Here is a 20,310-nt window from a genome sequence, read left to right as displayed (position 1 = left end):
GAGGGAAAAAATGATTTTAAGATTCCAAGAACACCGTTATGGTGTGTCGCTTACATGTGACGTTTGGAGTTCCCCTCATAATACCGAAAATTCTTTTTTAGCCGTTACGTCACATTGGTTAGATCAAGATAATTGGCAAATGATGAAAAGAACAATCGCGTTTGAATTATTCGGTGAGCCGCATACCGGTGCTAATTTATTTACACTTTTAAAACGGGTAATTTGTCTTTATAAATTAGAAAATAAAGTTTTTTCTATATCCTTTGATAATGCATCGAATAATACAAACGCGGTTCCAAGATTGAAAATATTACTTTCACCGATTTTAGACGGTGCGTTTTTTCATACCCGTTGCGTTGCACACATAATTAATTTATCCGTGCAAGCCGATTTGGAGGTTATTGAGCCAATTAGATTAGAATTTAAAACAATGATAAAATCGATTCTTTGTAACAACAACAAAAGACTAAATGATTATAAACGATTTTGTAAGTCTGTTAATAAAAAAGCTTTGGGTCCTAATTTGGATTGTCCAACTCGTTGGAACTCAACTTGGATGATGATGCATACTGCCTTAAGGCAAAGGGAAACATTGCAAACATTTTACGATCGGCTTTTCGAGAGGGGTCATGTCCCAGACATTTATCCGGATTCGAGTTGGGAAACTATAGCCAAAATAACCGATTTGCTTGAGGTTTTTAAAAATGCAACAACTTTTTTATCCGGTGTTTATTACCCTACTAGCCCGTTGGTTCTTAATCAAATATTTTTGTTGGCTACCCGACTAAATGACTTTGAATTTGAAACCGAAGTTTTTCAAGAAATTGGCTTTGCAATGAAGGAAAAACTTTTAAAATATTTTAAGGAGATTCCCCCCATTTTTACTTGTGCCGCCGCTTTAAACCCAACGTTAAATGTTGGTGGGGTTGAAACACTAATTGAACAAATTGCGTTTGCTTTTAATCTAACCGATGATGAACCCAACTTTGTCCAAAACCAAATAAATTATTTTAACAAATGTTTTCGAGACATCTTTGCAATTTATTTAACTAAATACGGATCAAGTAGTGTAATACACGATCAAATGAGAATGAATGCGGAATCATCTAGTAGACGTCCAAGTAACATAAATTTGAATCTTTTTAACACTCTTGTAAATTCCCAATCCAAACGATCACGTACTACCACCCCAAGTAGCGAGTTGGGAAATTACATGTCATGCGATTTTCTATCAAAAATGACATTTGAAGAGTTTGAAAGTTTGGATATTTTGGCTTGGTGGAAAGAAAAGGAAGCACAATTTCCGATTCTAGCCGCCATGGCCCGTGATCTACTAACCGTCCAAGCTTCTACGGTAGCTTCGGAATCCGCTTTTTCTGTTAGTGGCAGGGTTATATCACAACGGAGATCAAGACTAAGTCCCGAGTCGGTGGAAGTATGCATTTGTTTAAAGGATTATTTGGATGGAGCGGCTCGTAAGCAACATATCACTACCCTAGAAGATGCAATTGATGCCGATTTGGAAGCAAACTTACACATTGAAGAAGTCGAACTTGGAATATCCCCTCCAAACGAAGAAGGCGAAGATGATGAAGAAGAGATGGCAATGTAGTTTATTTTATAACTTTATTTCAATTATCGTAAACTTTGTTTCAATTATCGAACTTGAAGTTTTTAAGTATTTGAATTTATCGAACTTGGAAGTTTTTAAGTATTTGAATTTATCAAACTTGAAAGTATTTAAGTATTTCAATTATGTTGAGTTAATTAAGTATTTCAATTAAGTATTTGAATTTATCGAACTTGAGGTTTGATGCTTTCTCTTTGATTCTCTCTTGATTCTAGTTGCTTGATGTTTCTTGTCTTTGATCAATGACTTCTAAGCTTGCTTAAATACACCTTGAATCACTTCTGAACGTTAGTGATAATTAATGAAGATAATATAGCCGTTTAAGTGTGAAAACATTTAATAAAAATGATTAGAGCGTGGGGGAATCGGTACTCTCTCATAGGGAATCGGTTCCCTAAGTGTAAAATTCAAATATTTCGACCGTTGAATAGGGGGGAATCGGTACCCCTATGGGGGAATCGGTTCCCTCCGATAATTATGGAAATCTCGGAGCCAAACCATTCAGTGAGGAATCGGTACCCCCTTGGGGGAATCGGTTCCCTATGAGCAATCTGGAATATTAAAATCGGTTTTTTTATAACCGGTTTTTTTAAAACCGAAACCGGTTACACCGGTTAGGATATCCGGCCCTCCAAACCGGTTAGAAATCGAACCGGTTATTTTATAAACCGGTTTTTTTTCTATGGGAAAAACCGGATCGGATAAAAACCGATCCGGATCGGATTGAAATCCGAATTATGTGCAACCCTACCTATATCTATAAAATGTTTATTGTAATGTTTACACGTTCACTGATTCGGCACGTACTAATAGTATTAATCCAAACACATTATCAAGGTAAGGTAAATACCACATTGGATATTTTGTTAACGTACATGTACCAAATGTTATATTATCCCGTTTGGATTTCATGAAATGCCATTCTATCCACCAGATATGCTGTCAAAATTCATAATACTCAAATTAGCCTGCGTAAAAAGTGATCTAATATTCCAAGATAAATAAGTTTAAATTCAAGTCCAGCTCAAAAAATTTACAAAACAAACCTCAAATTTAACACATCCTACAGCACTAATTAACTAATTTATCAGTAATACGCTTCACCTGGTTAATGCATCAAGCCAAGTGGTTCCCTTCATACATGTTTTAGAGACACCTTTTCTGCAATTAGCTTCACCTCCTTAATTCTCTCATCAACCAACTGCTGCAGCTGTTGTTCTTGAGTTTTTGTCTGATCTTCGTCCATCTGAACACTGCCAGCCTCACCGCTCTGAGACCTGAACATGACAAATGACGCCTCCTCGTCGTGAACGCTTGGGACCTCGATTACTTGCTTTCCTGCAGTCTCGGAATCTTTCCCTAGTATATCAGCCTTCACCCTATTACTAATGATTGTCACATAGTCTTCCATATGCTTCTGTATGGGATCAAGGCCAAGATATATCAAAATCTCCCAACATTGAAGAAACTGTTTCTTGTTGATTTTCAAAGTTTTCCTGACTTCCTCAACTATGTCAAGAGAAGGTAAGAATCGAGGAATATGGGCTTTTTTTGACAATTTCCCTTGCTTCAGACGCGAGGCAGCTGATTTAATAGCCTCTTGGGCTGGTTCAAAAGCTAGCAGTCGTTTTATATCAAAACTGGTCCTCACATGCTGGAAGTAATCTAGAGGCTCTTCAACTGTGAAGTCATAAACGTCTTCAGATATTGCAACATTGCTCAGAACCTCCACAAGATGGCTGCCGTAACCCTTGTGCTGGTAAGGAGGCAATACCAAAATCTGCCAACAAAAGGAATAATTTCATAAGTGAATGCTATTTGTGATTAGTAAAATAATGTTAACATGTAACAGCTGTTGAAGAGTAGTCATACTTTGGGTTGCATTCAGTGTACCTCAGATACTAAACATGAATAATAACAATGAAAGAGGTTAACCTGGCTGAGCCGCAAGCGTGAACCATTAGGGTAATGATAAAAACGATATAGCGCAGCAAAACCAAGCAATAAATGCTGAGCGTTCTCTGGCTGATCAATTTTCTTCTGAGTCAAGAGATATAACTCCCAGATTGGGTCAGTTACATCAATAGGATTGCTACCTAGTCAAGAAAATATAATTATTTAAATTGTATTAAGAATGAGATGCATAATGCAATTAACATTCAGCAAAAGGTGACAGATACCATCAACAAGAAGAAGGATCAAAGGTACCAAGCGACTATAAAGATGCCCAGCTGCCAAATTGTCCATCTTCAGGCGCACAACCTAACACAGAAAGAAAGCAAATCAACCATGCCCAACATTTGCATGCATGCAGCTCACTACCATTGCTTTTATGGTAATTTAGCCTACCAAAAAGTTAAAATCAAGGTAACTTGATCTCTTAAAATATTTTCCCTATAATATACTTCATGGGACTCTCTGTGGTGATTTGAACTTATAAGGAGCAGAATCACCACAGTAGCCTCCTAAGAATGTTAATTAGCATAAAACAGATAACCCCATGATTGCCCAAAGGGGCCTACAGAAAAAAAGATAGAAAAAAGAAATAACAGTAGGAAGAGAAGGAAAAATAACTCATTATTAAATTTGGATGCTTGAAAATTTCATGTAATGCAAAAACAAATACCACAAAAAGAGACCTCTCACAAAGATGAGACCAGAACGAGACTGAAACTAGTAACAAGATGGGAAATAGCAATGAAGAATTTAACAAAAAGATAATAGCAAAAGATCAGGAAAGCCCTAGTGCTGTCAGGTGACTCAGGTCAATTGCAAAATTTAAAAAACAAACAAAATGGGGATCGGACAGGAATTTCATATTAGAATAGTAATAACGGTGATATTCAGGCAACAAAACAAACACTTTATTCATGCATAATTGAAGATGGAAGTTACTAGAGTAGAAAATATTTCACTTCATGCAAAGATAGTAAAAGTACCTCCAGATCAGAAGAGGCTGCTTCTGAATTGCCATTAAAATTAGTTATAAGGCCATTGGAAGCTTTCATTTGCAACTTCTCTCCATGGGAAACAACAGAACTGAAAAAGGGTAACATATTGACTTCACAAAACCATAAGCAAAGAAAATAGAAAGCCAATATTGCTAAGATAAAAGGGCAATATATCTTTATTACGCATAAGCTTTCATGGAATAATACCTAACGAAGTTATTCTCAGTTGAAAAAGTTTGCAGGAAGTCATCTTTGTTGTCCAAAAGAGTCTCACCAAAAATTTTCTGTACAAAGAGGACATAAAATCAGGAAAGCCTCAAGATATCAGAGATTAAGCTGAAGTTAAACAATGTAAATAATGTATACCTCAAGAGCAGATTTCAAGTCTGTAATCCCTTTGCCCCCCTGAATAATCAACATTGAAAATCATTAAAATGTCATGCAAAGGGAAAACGAAATGCTTCTCTGACTCTATATGATTGAAATGGAGATTAAAACTACTAACAGTCAAGGATGCAAATTTCTACTTACATCAGATGTGCCTTGGAAGGTAATTTCAGCATGTGAATGAAAAGAAATGATGTTAACCCAGACAGTTATCTGGGAAAATGAAATAATACATCAACACCAAACCATTGATCAGAACAAAATAATATTTAAAGGCAAATATGCTGCAAATTATGAATGCATATTACCTTTAACCCTTGGTAACCATATATCTTCTCATCTTCTTCAAAAAAGCCATTCAAATCAACCGGATTGATACAGAAACCATCTGAAGTTCCAACTTCCTCTTTCTTAGAGACTAAATTGACATCAATTAAGAAAAGTTAGCAGTACTACAAAAAACGCTCTTGTCAAAACTAAATGGCTGCATTGTTTTTGCTGTCAGTTAACACAGTTAATAAGCGCATCCAGTTATCGAAGTCAAGAAATTCAACTTTCATTTTTAAGCCTTTTTTATCCGTCAACATATGGAAAAACCCAAAACATAGGTTATAAGTGTAGAAGACAAATTAAAGAAACGAAACTTACCCAAGTAAATCTTAATGCATTCATTGGGTTCAACTCCAGCATCTGCTTCAAGGCCAAACAAAAAAGAAACAGCAGCGATCGGAATAAAAAATGGAACTCTTTGAAAAGTAAATAAAACGGAAATTAATCCGAAGTGGAGCTGGAAACAGAATATAATTTGGGGGGTAGAATACTGAAAACGGAGAAGAGGAGACTGACCGATGCCGGAAAAACCGACGCGTCGTTTTTTCTTGGGGTCGGGGAGCTGATCGGCGTTGGGATGTTGCTGCTTCTTTCCCATTTGACGGAGGGTTAGGGTTTTGCAGAGCGGGAAATGAGGAACTGTTAGGCGGGAAATTATGTTGTACAAATTGGGGGATGATTTAGGGTTATTTATACATAAACTCATTGGAGCCGCGCAAAATAGAGACAACAGAGGAGGGAATCATCACGTGCATTACACGTGATGTATTAAAAAAGGGTAAATTACGTGTTTAGTATCTAAACTATCAGTTTTAATCCGTTTTGACATCCAAGCTTCCATTTCTTTTCAAAACCATATCAAAATTTAGTTTTCATTTCATTTTAGTACAACGCCGTTAAAAAAATTAACGAGTTTAGTACCTAAGCTATTATTTTTTGTCTTTTTTATTGCCTGAAATTTTAATTTTTTCAAAACTTAATGTTAAATTTTGAACGGGATACAAAAATGAAACAAAAAAACTAAAGTTATTAACGACGCGTACTAAAATAAAACAAAAATTAAACTTTAGGTATATTTTTAAAAAATTAAAAGTTTAGGTACTAAAACTGATAGTTTAGGTACTAAACACGTAATTTACCTTAAAAAACTCGTTTGGTCCATTTTCAGGGTAAATTACAAGTTTCATCACTCAATTTTATTCCACTTCTATTTGGGTCCACTTTTATTAAAGTTTAATTTATTTATTAAACTTTCGATTTACTCTTATTTTATCATTACATCGTTAAATAATCATTGCATCGTTAAATAATTAACTATTTATGGATGTATATTTTCTTTAAAAATTTATAAAATAACCCCAAAAAAATCATGTTTATTTATATAAAAGAACTTGTAATTTTGAATTTCTTTTAGTTCCGCAAAGGTAAAACATCATCTTTCAAATTCTATGTGGGAAGATAGATAAGAAGAAAGCGAGCTGTATAAATTGATTAAACGTTGATCGAATGGTTAATATTATAAATTATAGTGGTTTGAGATTTCATGAATTTAGGGTGGTGGTTTTTTATTTTTAAAATGATTTAGATAAAATCTAACCTTAAATGATCGGAGAAGACACCACAGAATGATAATTGCAACGTCGATACGATGCATGAATGAAACTGTAAAACTTTTCATATTTGAAGAAAAATATGAAATGAAAAAGAAGAAGAGAAAATGACGTGGATGACACGGAGACAATGAGAACCGATTGGCTAATAAACAACACTATGAGTCTTTATCAGAAACAATATATTAACCGATATAAACTTGCTCAAGGAAACTGTGCTTTGCAAAAAATACAACCCGCAGGAGTATTCCTAAAAGAAAGCACAAATATACACTAGCTACAAGGCGGGATGCTATGGTACCCAGCGGGCGATCTCTCTTGTTCTTCATCTATATCGCTCGGTCACGCCAAAGCGATGAAGATGGTACGGCCCCGGCTATGAAGTCCGGGTTGTTGAATTCCAGACATGTCTGCAATACTATAATCCGACATGCTTTCACCTTCAAAGCAACTATGTTCATTTGTACAAGTCATATGTTTATATACAAGAAAATTAAAGAAACTTTTATTCTAAGCTTCATCACTGTCATGCAGGCAGGTTAAATTTAAACCAGGTAACAACACACACAGAGCATAAAAGATTAGGCATTCGTGTTTCGGGTCCGAAAAGGAGTACCCGATTAAATGCCGACAGAGACCCAGGTATCTTTGAAACCTTCACATATACCCCATCTCCACTTTACTCCCGGACGATAAGCTGTACACCTAGGGATGAGGGTACTAGCAACTCTAAAATCTCCTTTGGGGTGGAAGAGTATTGCCATGTCTGATAAATTGGTGCATTTATCCAAGATCGAGAATATAAAGGAGAGTGTAACTTCTATATCACGCACAACTAAATTTGCCACTATCTCTGTCAACTCCTTCGACGCATTCCAATCCTCCAAAACTCCTTCTCGAAAGCAATTCTCACCTTCACACCAAGCCCCCGGACCTATATTAAGATAGGTTACACTCGGGAACACATCAAACACTGCTTCCAAGCGAAATTTTGTCATGGCAGTCGATTTGAGAGAATTCACTGTCAGCTTCTTAACTGATTTACCAGATGGAAACATGTCAAGGAGGCTACAAAGACTCGAAGATTCAAGGTGAAGGTTCTCCAAATTACGAAACTCTTTCACTCTAAAATCGAGTGCTTCCTCAACAGAAAGATAGAAATCGGACAACAATGGGGCTTCAAGAACAAGAGATTTCGGCTTAATACACTTCAGTCTGAGCTTCACTAGGTTGGGAGCAACAATAGTCAAAGACAGAGGAGCGTTTGACACTGTCCAGAAGCATGATTTAAGATGCAAGAGACGAATTTTCGGGTCTTTCAGCCCTCCGACGCCAACCAAATTCAAAACTTGAAGAGAAGGGAAACAATCATTAACTTTGTTTAGGTCCTCATCTTCAAGTCTAATAAATTCAAGCGTCAAACTTGTGAGCTTAGTCATAGGATTCAATCCATCAACCGAGAGCCAAGCATTTTTTAGCTCTAGCTCCATAAGACAATTGCCTACACACACAAGAAAACAAACCCTATTAACAACCCCCCGGTTCTCAAAATCTAGACACAAATCAAACCACGAAATTCGATTTAAAACGACTCCTTTAACATCAATTTCAAACTAATTATGCATATATTTCCAAATGTAATTTTCCAATTCCTTAAAGGAACTCACAAGAAGAAGAAATCAAGCTCAAAATCTGAGATTTCCTCCAGCAAGATTGAATCCAAAAATCCGAAATCGAAAGCTTCCCTAGGTCACCGCAAACCTTGGGCAACCACTCCTTGACGAACCCCACATCGGTCAGATACAAATCATCGGACTCGTCATCTACGTCGTCGTACGAGATATTCCCGAGCGATTTATCGACTCCGATCGAGATTGCGTCGAGACACCGAGCGTTGCCGACGATGTTATTAAAGATTGCCTTGAAAGGAGTGACGTGGTCCTTGGTCGCCGGCGAACGGGATTTGAGATAGCGAGACAAGGTGCAGAGGAGGTTAACGGAACGGACCTCGCGGGTGAGCGAGTTCAGTGATTTGGAGGCGGGTCGGCAACGAGCGAGGTCGGCGTAATCCGTGAGTCGACTCAGGATTTCAACGACGAGAGACGGCGGAAGATCGTCCATCGAGAAGAAAGGAAAAACGAGACCAGACAGCTGAATGGAAGGTGTTGGAATTATTTGTTTCGAACGGAACTACTTCTACTTAACCCATTCAGAATGTAATCAGTTTACAAAATGACCTTATATCTCATTTTAGGGTAAATTACACTAATAGTCTTTGAAATTTTGGACCACTTTAAATTTGATCACCAAAATAGAATTCTTTTTATGATTGAAATAACTGTTATTTAGACAAACTTTCAATAGGTCGTTATGTCATTAAATCATTAACGGAAGTTGACATGTCATATTAAAAAATACAAAAAAATTAATAGTTGTTGCTTCTCTTTTTGTTGTTATTCAATTCAGTTAAAAAGATCATCGAAGTACTCTTTTTATTTTCTTCTTTCCTTCATTTTAAAACTGGCATCTACTGACAGCGGTCGTAATGAAAATAATTTAAGAGTTTAGTAATTATAATAAAGTTTTAAGAGTTTGGTTACCAAGTTGAAAGCATCCTAAAAAATCAGTGACGATGTAATTTACCCTTCATTTTTACATCCAAGATGCCATTTTTAGATCATGTTCGAAATTACAGAATACCCCCTACGATTGTTACAACTTTACAGAAAGCCCTTACAAGTCATTGAAACGACGACGCTCTTCGTCAGCAGCGAGATTTAGGTCAAATTATGGGTTTAACCCCTCTATTATATTCAAACTTGGACAATTATCATCAAACCTGGAATGGGGTTGGATGCAGTAAAATTTATCTACATAACCGGATCACACGACAGTAATTGGCTTACCAAGCATAGGCCGTTTTCGACTATAAAAAATATTCAGGCTATCGAGTTAATCACTGATTTCTCAGCTTCAAAAAATTTCAACAAAAACAAGGAAAAATGTGTATCTAGAATCGCCGTAATTCAATCATGCAAACGATGATAAATGGCATACACATCGATAGGACTCCCTTAAATGACTTCCGCTAAATGGTCGTCCTTAGGGGTAGTATCCGGTGAAAGTAAAACCCCTCCCCACAATCTCACCTGCACAGAACCACGCAAAGCATTCCAGTCCGAACAACACAGCAATAGATGCATCTTCAACCTTCAGCTCTGACCTGTTCTTCCATAGGCTCTTGACATAATCAAGCTCCTTCCAGAATGCCTCGGTACGGCCAGGGATACTGCAAATATTGGACCAAAAGGAGTAAACTGATAAATATATGCATTCAGGATTCTGATTTTTGCCTAGTATTACTGGGACCATAGAGTAAACTAATAAATATGCTAATGACACAAAGCATATGACAAGAAGGTAGGAGGAGCAGAGTGCCACTTTGTTTTGTTCTTTAATTATCTTCCGTTCAGAAGTTCAAAGGGCATCACATGCAGTCGAGCACGGTGCCAGAAATTTCCATGATGTTAAAAAAAGAAAAATCTCATTTATAGGTTCTCATCAACTCAATCGTTGACATATTTATGGCAAGCTAGTAAGCCGACAAACCACATACAGAGAGAGAGAAAGAGAGGAACAACAAAATGATATCTTTCCAGGAATTTCTCTAGAAAATGGTTTCTCCATTCTTCCTCCCGTACTTGGAGTACAAATGAATTCTGCAACTAAGCTAACAACAATGCACCACCAGCAGACCATCCAAGGTCTTTCAGTTTCATCTAACAAGCCAATAAATTCAATTCTCTAGTAACAACCACAAAGTTTTGGCATATATCGATAAAAAGCACCAAAAGCATTAGCTTTGCAATAACAGGGAGCTGTGGACAGCATGAAAAACATGTTACCCTGCAAAATTTATCTTTACAGCTGAATTCCATATAAAACAAACTCGTGTGTAGCCATCTCTAATTCTCTATCAAAAACAAAATTTTAGTGCTTGGCTTATGGCTAAGAAGTACTACTAGAATCAATTTGATAGATATTTGGACTAGTTGTACCATATTTCCTTTACTGTAGTTACCAATAACAGTATCGATCTGTTAAATAGAGGAAATTCAAATCATTTTGTTATTTTAGGCCTCAAATCTTGGAGCTCTACAACAGAAGTGACATGAAAAAACAATTCAAGTCGTGTCTCACTTTCTCTTTTTTCTTGGCTCAAAATTCTTGGCACTAGAAGAGAACTACAAACTTACTCGCCTACATTACCCGGACTTCATTTTTGATATAGCATTTGTGTGTGACTAATATTTGGACATAGGTATGACTATGATGATCCTCCGTGATTGTGTGTGTGTGTATAAACTCCCTCAATTCCGGCTAACTTAGATTGTCACATCACATGGGCTGACACACATGAAATCTTGTTCATACGATAATGTAGTCAATTCAATGAAGGCAGATTCAGTAAATCCCTAGTCCCTAATGAAATCAGGAACTATTGACACATTCTGGAAATCAAGTTAATAAAAATCAGATGCTAAACAACATATTGCTATCAATTCATCAGAACTTGGAAGGAAACACAGATAACCAGAGGCAAGAAACGAATACCTAGCAAGTCGAGTGTAAAACAGCTGCTTCGACAATTCGTTGCACTTCTCAACCGTCGGTGGCTCCTGAATGTATTGTTTGTTCTCCTCCAGCAACTGCTTGTAGTAAGCAGTTCCATTCCTGGCCACAAACTTCGACGCTTGACACGCCTTCGATTGCAACTGTTGCAATTTTGATGCCATCAAAATCTGCGCCACATCGAACACAGAAAGTAGTTATCAATAAGAAAAACAAATCTCTTTTCTTCTCCAGAAATGTCATACAAAACAAAAGATAACAAAAAAACGGTACAATTGAAAAGAGCATGATACTAGTTAATTAAAACACAAAGAAAAATCAAGATGAAAGAATCATCGAAATGGAAAATAAAAGAACTGTGGATATTGATCGAGCTCCGAAATCAATAGATCTACGAATAAAAAGATGAGAGAATGCTGGGAGACGATCTAAAACCAAGTAAATTGTGGATCTAAGCAGAGGAAGTGGACCTTACCTTCGATGAGAGAAAAATGGAAGATGAAAAGGCGCGTTGTGATGTGTGGACTGCTCTTGGCTTGTCACGCCGCTTTACCTAAGCAGGAAGACCCACGCTTTCGGGATCAGTGGACTCGTTTGCTAATGACCCCCCTTTTAGGGTTCCAATTCAGGTTCTATTTTTTATTTGTGTAATTTACAGGGTTCATTTTGCAATTTCATCCAATTAATTTACAGTGCTCATTTTGCAATGGATAAATTACAAATTTCATCCAATATGGTTTATTGGTATTACAATATTCGGCAGAGTTTTATGTCCATTAATGATTGCATGCTCATCATGAATAAATTACAAGTCCTCTTTATATCGCATACATACTAGAATGATTCCTTTATGAATGGCTACAAAAAGAATGAATTACATGAATCTACAAGCTTTGAAGAGACATCATGCATGTTCCCCTCCCTATATGCTTCTGCTTCTACCCTTCTTGTACATTTTCGTTTTCCAATTTTTTTTATAAAAAAAAGATTAACCAATTTTGACCGATCTTTTTCGACGCCCTGCGGGTTTTTATCGGTTTTAAATTCAAACCCGAGCTCTCCGGAGAGAGGAGCTCCGGCGAGATGTGAGACGCGAGGTGCAAGATGGACTTAAGGGGCTCCTTGGACTGCCACTCAAATAGCAAGGCCTGTACAACCCAGATCCCATGAAGAAGTACTCCATAGGTATCAGCATTGCATGTGGCTGTTCTTCTGTCACAATTGAGCCACAAGCCTGCACCTGCACAAACAAGCATCCTACCCGCATTAGTCATAAATTCGACGCACTGATTTCAAGTACACAAAAATTATTCGACGAGCAGGCTGGCGCACTACTCGATACTTCTGATTTGCAGATGATTAGGAATATACACTACTAGAGTAGCAAAACAGACAAGTATCATTCAACATCATATCAGCAACCAAACACAATAACCCCTGTTACATTGGTAATTCCAGAAATAGTGCTACCTATCTCAACTAAGGCACTAAATCTTCTATCCAACTTGGATGCCATGTATACGGCCTCGTAATGAAATGGTGAGCTATCGCCGACGATTATTAAGGTTCGACAGCCGAGCCTCTTCAGCCCGCCGGTAAGGTCAGGTCTCCTGCATGTTGATGAAGTTTTGAGCACTTGAAATTTCTTAATGTAGAAAGTAATATGCAAAACATGAAGTGACAGTCCAATGTAGTTCCATTATCTTGTATTGTACCCATTAATTGCTTGAAGAAATTGCATCAAATTTGATCCATGCCTTTCATCTAGCAACTAAGAAAACAAACGTGCCAGAGGAATGAACCATGCTGACATTAAAAACTCACTTTTTAAAAGGAAAGAAACAAGTAGAGAATCTGAATTCAGGAAAGAAGAAAAATGAGAACCAAATGCTTAAGCACCAACTCTTCTGCATGCTCGAACTATATCGGACTCTGGAACTTCTATATTACCGCGAACTTCCTGCTTCGATTTAAAGAAACTTCATCGTTCAACCTACTCTATAAGTGCGAATATAACGAGAAAAAGAACGAAAGAAACTTAAACGATAGATCAATGGGATGGAAATGCTAGGTACCCTGCTAAAGTAACGTTGAAGCAAAAGCTCTTTAAGCAATGCACACATTCCGTAAAAATATAACAAATTTGACATCACCTGCAGGTTATATACTTCAGTTTAGCCTATATATGAGAAATTCATGCATAAAACCCGATAGCCTTAAGAAAGGAACCTTGTTATAGAACCATTCAGTCCAAGAGGGTGCTCTGCAAAGAGGGGATACAAGTATCAACCCAAGAACACGTTTCCTCTAACTAACAATAAAAAAGCATTTAAATAATACTATTCTTAGGATCCATTAGGAAACTTACAGCAAATAGTGTAAGAATGTAAGCACCCGCTGTCACTCCCGTGCACATCACTGCTCCAAGCCCGATGCAATCAGAAACAAAGTCATCTTAACTACGAAACTTTGATTAAGACATCTACTGCTCTTATTGGGATAAGAAACCCCTTCTCGACCAAAACACCGGCTAAGTGAGTTGTAAAATTACCCAAAATAGTTGAGAATCTCAAGGATCTGATCGGCCAAGTAGTCAACACAATGTGCAGAAGCACTTGGACAAACTGGAGCAGCTCCCAACTGCAAGAACTCTTGTGAAAGTTCCAGAAATGAAACAATGTAAATAATAGAATCCAAGAACTGATTTAGCCTGCTACCAGGAGATGATACAAACCATATAATACAGAAATAAGGCAAGTATGCATCTGTAAACTAATTTACAGACCTCGTGTCAGGAGGACTTATATGGTACGTGCCACCAATGTACATCCGCCTCTGCACATGGAGTGTATTTTCTGAGTTATAAGGTCACATTGAAAGAAAAAAAAATATAATGATGACATTGGTTAGGGACTTTTAGTGTCTTTTTTGCTTAAATTTATTAATTTGTTTGTTTGTTCAAAATTCAAGCTCAAACGCCCTGCAAAAAGACGTAGACATGTCGTTCCAGTTTTAAACCTTGGGAAATGCAAATTAATTTAATTATTTTAACATGTTAATGTTATATTATAAAATTGAGTGGTTGTTGAAATGCAAATTAAAACATAAATAATATATTTTTTAAAACAATATCAATTTAAAAAATTTATTGATTTCTATATATATTTAGGGTAAATTACACGTTTACTATCTAAATATCAATTTTTGTTCGTTTTATTAATTAAACTTTTAATTTTTTAAAATCATACATAAAATTTAACGTTAAGTTTTTAAAAAAAAACTGAAAATTTATGTATTAAAACGGACCAAAACGGATAGTTTAGGTACTAAACGCTTTAAGTTTTTAGTGGAAGGTACTAAAATCAAGCAAAAACTAAACGTTAGGTATGATTTTTAAAAAAAAATTATAAATTTATTTACTAAAATGAATCTAATAGTTTAGATACCAAATATGTAGTTTACCCTTATATTTATAACATTAAATTTATATCTATGGTTTACTTAAAAAGTAAAAATTATATATATACACACACGTTTATGTTGGGTCAAATTAAATCAAGTATAGACTTTTATTTTAAAAATTAGATCATATGTGTGAATCAAATCATCTTAGTGATTAAATGAATCATTGTTGTTTTTAGATGTTATGGGTTCGAGCACTAGCGACTTTAAGAGTGATTGAGCGCTCATTCTCAAATGGTTTAGAGTATTTAGAACATATATTACTTTGTAATCCTAACCCGAAATAATATATATATATATATATATATATAAATTTATTTTATTCAATAAAAAAATAGAGACTTAATTAAAAAATAATATATAATATTCTTATTGTAATTATCCATAAATATATAAGGTAAAAATATGATTTTTTTCTAGTAAGGAAGTGTAAGATATTTTTCATCCTAAACCCAAGCTCGACTCGTCCCAAACATAATATTTAAAAAACCTGATCGAAACTTAATTTTAAAAAAATCTAATCCAATAATATCAAATCAGATCAAAACACGTCAAATTCGAATCTCGTGTTAAGCCCTACTCAAATTATATTTATGTGGGGTAAAAATTCAACTTGACTAACCTATATGATTATCCTTATTAGTAGAGAAAATAACCTCAGTGACCAAAAATGCTTTATAATATACGAATTTAACCAACTTTTTTTGAATTTGCCAAAATGACCAACAAATTCGCAACGCGAATTCCAATTTCGCAACCCAGCTTCCAAATTCGCAACGCGAATATGTAAATCGCATTGCGATTTTCCAAATTCGCGTTGTGATATTCCAAATTAGCAACGCGATAGTCAAATTCGCAACGCGAAAGTCAAATTCGCAACTGAATTTCAAATTCGCAACTGAATTTCAAATTCGCAACGCGAATTTAATTTCGTAACATGTTTTAGTTTCGCAACACAAATGTTTTGGGGTATATCATGAGGTGATGGTGGAGAAGAGGCTCGATGATGTGATGGAATAGGTGATGGTGGAGGTGGAGAAGAGGCTCGACCAGGTGATGGCTCCGGGTGTCGAGCTATAGAATCGGTCCGATGGGGTGATGGCTCTCGAAGTGGGGGGTGCTCATCATCCGTCCCATCAAAAAACCGCTTACTAACTTGCCACCAATTAGTGGCAAGCTCAGCATCTGAGGGTGTCAGCCTCTGTAATGGGTAGTTGGCCTCCTAACAATATAAAAGCTCAAACAAAGTTAAACGTGTACTAGTAATAACTTGTTTATATATGGTAGTATGTGTGTGTTAACTTACATCATTAATCGTCGTATATGGGAGTAAGTCTTCCCAATCCAACATGCGGATCCTCTTCCAAGTAATAGTCCTAGGAATATCATTTGATCTTTTTATCGCATATATCTGCATGCTGGGGAAAGCCTCAAATATCCAAATCTACAAACAATATAATACACAAACATTAGTAATTGTTAAATAATTAATTATAATTTTGGAAACATTATATAGAAATTCTTACCTTAAAGCCTGCCAAAGTGTATTTAGAATCATCGCCCCATAAACTTTTTCGGTCCTCGAAGGCAGACGACAACTTCTTCCAGGTAGCTTTCCATATATATGAACCCCACGGAAATATGTTCCATGCATTTAGGTCCTCTACCAATAATATTAGGTCCTCGGAGATTGGTTGTCTGCCCTCTTTGCCTAAAAAGCCGGCATGCAAAAGTAGTAAATGGCATACTCGGACAACATCACGGTCATCCATCCGAGTAAAACCATCTTTATCAAATAATCTTTTCAAGTCGTCGACATGTATACTCGGCTTCGATTTTGCCAGCTCAGGAAAAACCCGATATAACCATGATGGGCGGGAGATATGACTAGTGTACCGGCCTACATCATCATGTCCGAAGCGTAGACCGGTGATTAAGCAAAACTCCTCTTGCCCAAAGCAAGTATACGCCGGTGTCGGAAGAAAATGAAACCATATCTCTTCATCACCACGTTGTACCCCCTCGGGTAGATTGTTAGTCATGGTCTAATAAACAAATGTGTCAACATAGCATCTCCACCCGGATGTTTTACTTTCAGCCATGGCCCGAAGCAAATATCCTCAAACAATTTTCTTTGTAGAGGTGTAAGTGTCGACGCAATTTTAGTGGCTATGCTTAATTTATTCCTTAAGGTCAATTGAGCCAAAAAAAATTCTACAAAAATAATAAACATACCAAGTTAGATATACCAAAAACTACAAATTATACACTACAAACAGATATGATATTAAACAGTGAAAACAAAGCCAAATATGTTTTAAACTAGCACGATATTCACCCAAGTCATTATTCCATCATAGTTCACAAAATGCATCAGATAACATTCCAGAAGTAAGCACTTATATAAACATTTAAAATGACAACATATAGGTTTAGTGCATGTTCAATGACAACATAAAGAGTAGTAGTTTATTATTGAAACTTAAATTAACAACACTGTGAAGTTAGTATTTGTCTTTGTTTTTAGTTGAAGTAATACAATTTATTCAAGTTTCAATTTGTAGAATAAAAGAAGTTTCTGAAACTTAAATTCGCAACGCGAAAATGAAAATCGCAACGCGATTTTAGTTTCGCGTTGCGATTTTCATTTTCGCGTTGCGAATTTGGTGTTGCGATTTAGGGTTTCTTCAACAAAAATACAAAACAAAAAGACAAAACAAAGACAAATACTAACTTCACAGGGTTAAAGACTAAACAGTTTAGCAGTATTGGCAGCAACCGAATGAATTTAGCAATCTCAGTGAAATGGTTAATCTAATAATAATACAAAAATTCAAAATAAAAATAAGAGATTAAAAAATATAACCCTCGGTGGTTGATTTTCTATTTCTGACTGTGAATGGTTGTGAGGGTTGATCTGAGAGATGGAGATAGACGGATTTCGTCAGAAATGGGGACGAATTTCGTCGGAGATGGGGACGGTTGTCGCCGCAGAGAGTGAGAGATGGAGATGGGACTGAGTTGTGCTTTAGGGTTTTAGGTTAGAGATGATTTGCGATAATACTGTTTACATTTGTGTTGCGAAATTAATATTGTGTTTCGCGTAAAAACATTTGACTTTCGCGTTGCGAATTTGACTTCTGTGTTGCGATTTACAAATTTGACTTTCGCGTTGCAAATTTGACTATCGCGTTGCGAATTTGACTTCTGTGTTGCGATTTATAAATTCGCGTTGCAAATTTGACTTCCGCGTTGCGAATTTGAGATCGTGTTGTGAATTTGTTGGCCATTTTGGTAAATCTAAAAAAAGTTGGTTAAATTCGTATATTATAAGGCATTTTTGGTCACTGAGATTATTTTCTCACATGAACTGTTACTATAAAACATTTTCATTTTGAATATAATTACATAAACCGTGAAACTCTAAGCCCTAAATGCACGAGGATATAAACCCTAAAAGAAACTAAAAGTCACAATCATCCTTTTTTTAAGGCTAAATTTTCGATTTTTTTAATTTACTTACTAAATTTTATACATTGAACTTTTTTTTTATCATTTTGTTATTAAATAATTAATGTCGTTATGACATTACAATTTATACTAAAATGAAATAGTTTTGAATCATTAAAAAAATCAAATATATATCAAAATGAAGTCATTTTAGTTTGACCAAAAAATTATTTTTTTTAATTTTATCCCTTTTTCTTCCATCTCTTCCCTTCATCTCTCTCAAAATCTTGAATCGCTTCATTTACTCCATTTTTCTCCTCTCATCTACTTAATTTCTCTCCTCTCTTTACCATTGCGCTTCTCTTCACCGTGTGGAATGGTCGTCCGACCACCGGAGATGTCACAGTAAAGCTTTTACGTGACTGAGAAATCCCGAGTTTATAAAGCTTGTTTTAATTTCTTTGCTGCATATTTCTCCTCCCATTTCTCCACTCTCTAATTTACCCTTGTTTTAATTTTGTTGCTGTTTATAAAGCTTTTATGTGACTGAGAAATCCCGAGTTGTCCTTAGTTGCTGCATTCCTTCCCAAAAGACTGAATTTTGTACATCAATGGATGCGTAAAAGTTTTAATCTTTGTTCATCAACTCTCATAATTTCCTCTGCCATTTGTCTCCTCGAAGGCTGCTCCTCTTTCTTCTGGATTTAATGGGACATCTTGACTCAACCACACGTCCTGGAATCTGTCATAAAGGTTCTTTGATTATAGCTTTAGCAAAGGCAGTCAGCCATACAACTTTTAGGTCCCACACTCATAAAGAATGCCATAATTGGGACATTCTTGGATGCCAGATTCCAACCTACCTCTATGTTTCTCTTCTTCATTTCTTCTTCATATCTGCATGTTGAAATTACCATACTCTCTGCTGTAAAGTGCCCTGTAATTGACTATCTAATGGCCAGAAGTTGACATTTCCCTTGAATTAAAATGGCATCAATCAGGCTCACATGATTGGTGTTGCCATGCCCCTGCCACAAGCTCTTTGTCTTCACTTGTTAGTATCAACCAACACAAAGACAAGAAAATTCATTTCATGTTCCTTCACTAAATCTAGGGGTGACAAAGGGTGGGGCGGGTACGGATATTCTTTTTCTATCCCTGTATTCCATCTAATATTTTCATAACTACCACCTATTTATTATTCACTATGTTAAAAAATTTAAATTATACTCGCCCACGTGATACATTCTCAAATCCATCTCCACACCCACTATCCAATTAATATATCATCCATCTCATGCTCGTCTGTAATCGATTGTACCAGTCCATACTAGGGACGGTGCTGACTATTTCTAGGCTTGGGGTGAAAATAAAAAGACGGGCCCCTAATATATAAAAAAAAAATATATATAATATATCCTTTTTATCAAATTAAAAATAGTAATTCATTACAATATAAAAGATGTCAAAAATATATTTAAGAATACAAATACTTATAAAAAAATTACATTCAAAAGAAAGAATTTGAGAACGTGATATACGAACAATCATCAATATGATTCAAGCATCATAATTAATAATAAACAGTTGTGACTTTACGTGTGAGAGAAATATGATAAATTAAAAAATGAGAATAATAATTTTCAAATGAATCATGAAAGAGAAAAAAGCATGCTAATTATACTTAAATTTTTTCCTCTCGTTAAGTTTTGAAAAAAAATAACGTTAATAAATTTTTTCATTATATGAAAAATCGAGAAATTTGGTGAATTAATAGTGGGAATTTGGAAATACCAAAATTAAAGAGTTCAATTGATTTTTTTTTAATTTTGAGAAAGAAATATTAAATTAGAATTTT

General features: G+C 35.8%; 4 protein-coding genes across 4 annotated transcripts; all 4 read right to left on the bottom strand.

Annotated features, from left to right (window-relative positions):
- Positions 1-2,625: 2,625 nt before the first annotated feature.
- Positions 2,626-5,998, bottom strand: LOC120148728 (histone acetyltransferase type B catalytic subunit-like). Its single transcript, XM_039161759.1, has 10 exons — positions 5,815-5,998; positions 5,617-5,658; positions 5,277-5,386; positions 5,113-5,181; positions 4,948-4,986; positions 4,789-4,865; positions 4,570-4,669; positions 3,811-3,892; positions 3,566-3,726; positions 2,626-3,410 (listed from the first exon to the last, which is right to left on the bottom strand). The coding sequence occupies exons 1-10, from the start codon at positions 5,894-5,896 to the stop codon at positions 2,766-2,768; spliced, it is 1,407 nt and encodes a 468-aa protein (XP_039017690.1). The 5' UTR covers positions 5,897-5,998; the 3' UTR covers positions 2,626-2,765.
- Positions 5,999-7,358: 1,360 nt separating this feature from the next.
- On the bottom strand, positions 7,359-9,087 carry LOC120148722 (F-box/LRR-repeat protein At4g29420-like). The gene is made up of 2 exons (XM_039161753.1): positions 8,576-9,087; positions 7,359-8,409 (listed from the first exon to the last, which is right to left on the bottom strand). The coding sequence occupies exons 1-2, from the start codon at positions 9,027-9,029 to the stop codon at positions 7,529-7,531; spliced, it is 1,335 nt and encodes a 444-aa protein (XP_039017684.1). The 5' UTR covers positions 9,030-9,087; the 3' UTR covers positions 7,359-7,528.
- Positions 9,088-9,776: 689 nt separating this feature from the next.
- On the bottom strand, positions 9,777-12,127 carry LOC120148735. Its single transcript, XM_039161766.1, has 3 exons — positions 12,016-12,127; positions 11,523-11,710; positions 9,777-10,197 (listed from the first exon to the last, which is right to left on the bottom strand). Exons 2-3 carry the CDS (start codon positions 11,702-11,704, stop codon positions 10,011-10,013), a joined length of 369 nt encoding a protein of 122 aa, XP_039017697.1. The 5' UTR covers positions 11,705-11,710; positions 12,016-12,127; the 3' UTR covers positions 9,777-10,010.
- Positions 12,128-12,585: 458 nt separating this feature from the next.
- LOC120148739 (protein NDL1-like) lies at positions 12,586-13,956 on the bottom strand. The gene is made up of 7 exons (XM_039161771.1): positions 13,909-13,956; positions 13,770-13,847; positions 13,616-13,693; positions 13,444-13,500; positions 13,256-13,311; positions 13,011-13,150; positions 12,586-12,797 (listed from the first exon to the last, which is right to left on the bottom strand). Exons 1-7 carry the CDS (start codon positions 13,954-13,956, stop codon positions 12,586-12,588), a joined length of 669 nt encoding a protein of 222 aa, XP_039017702.1.
- Between the last annotated feature and the right edge of the window lie 6,354 nt (positions 13,957-20,310).

Source organism: Hibiscus syriacus, unplaced genomic scaffold (assembly GCF_006381635.1).
Source record: "Hibiscus syriacus cultivar Baekdansim isolate YM2019G1 unplaced genomic scaffold, ASM638163v2 tig00110986_pilon, whole genome shotgun sequence".
Classification (NCBI taxonomy): Eukaryota; Viridiplantae; Streptophyta; class Magnoliopsida; order Malvales; family Malvaceae; genus Hibiscus; species Hibiscus syriacus.
Note: the sequence above shows the minus strand (reverse complement) of the source record. Positions and strands in the feature narration are given on the sequence as shown.

Excerpts from the sequence above, each read along its gene's own strand:
- LOC120148722 (XM_039161753.1), bottom strand. The coding sequence starts at position 9,029 with ATGGACGATCTTCCGCCGTCTCTCGTCGTTGAAATCCTGAGTCGACTC. Across the intron at positions 8,410-8,575 it reads GAGCTTGATTTCTTCTTCTT|GCAATTGTCTTATGGAGCTA; the intron begins GTGAGTTCCTTT and ends TTGTGTGTGTAG.
- LOC120148735 (XM_039161766.1), bottom strand. The coding sequence starts at position 11,704 with ATGGCATCAAAATTGCAACAGTTGCAATCGAAGGCGTGTCAAGCGTCG. Across the intron at positions 10,198-11,522 it reads TTTTACACTCGACTTGCTAG|TATCCCTGGCCGTACCGAGG; the intron begins GTATTCGTTTCT and ends CAATATTTGCAG.
- LOC120148739 (XM_039161771.1), bottom strand. The coding sequence starts at position 13,956 with ATGTGCACGGGAGTGACAGCGGGTGCTTACATTCTTACACTATTTGCT. Across the intron at positions 13,848-13,908 it reads ACATTCTTACACTATTTGCT|AGGAAACGTGTTCTTGGGTT; the intron begins GTAAGTTTCCTA and ends ATTGTTAGTTAG. Across the intron at positions 13,694-13,769 it reads CTGAATGGTTCTATAACAAG|GTGATGTCAAATTTGTTATA; the intron begins GTTCCTTTCTTA and ends TATAACCTGCAG.
- LOC120148728 (XM_039161759.1), bottom strand. The coding sequence starts at position 5,896 with ATGGGAAAGAAGCAGCAACATCCCAACGCCGATCAGCTCCCCGACCCC. Across the intron at positions 5,659-5,814 it reads CGTCGGTTTTTCCGGCATCG|ATGCTGGAGTTGAACCCAAT; the intron begins GTCAGTCTCCTC and ends GCCTTGAAGCAG. Across the intron at positions 3,727-3,810 it reads GATCCTTCTTCTTGTTGATG|GTAGCAATCCTATTGATGTA; the intron begins GTATCTGTCACC and ends TTTCTTGACTAG.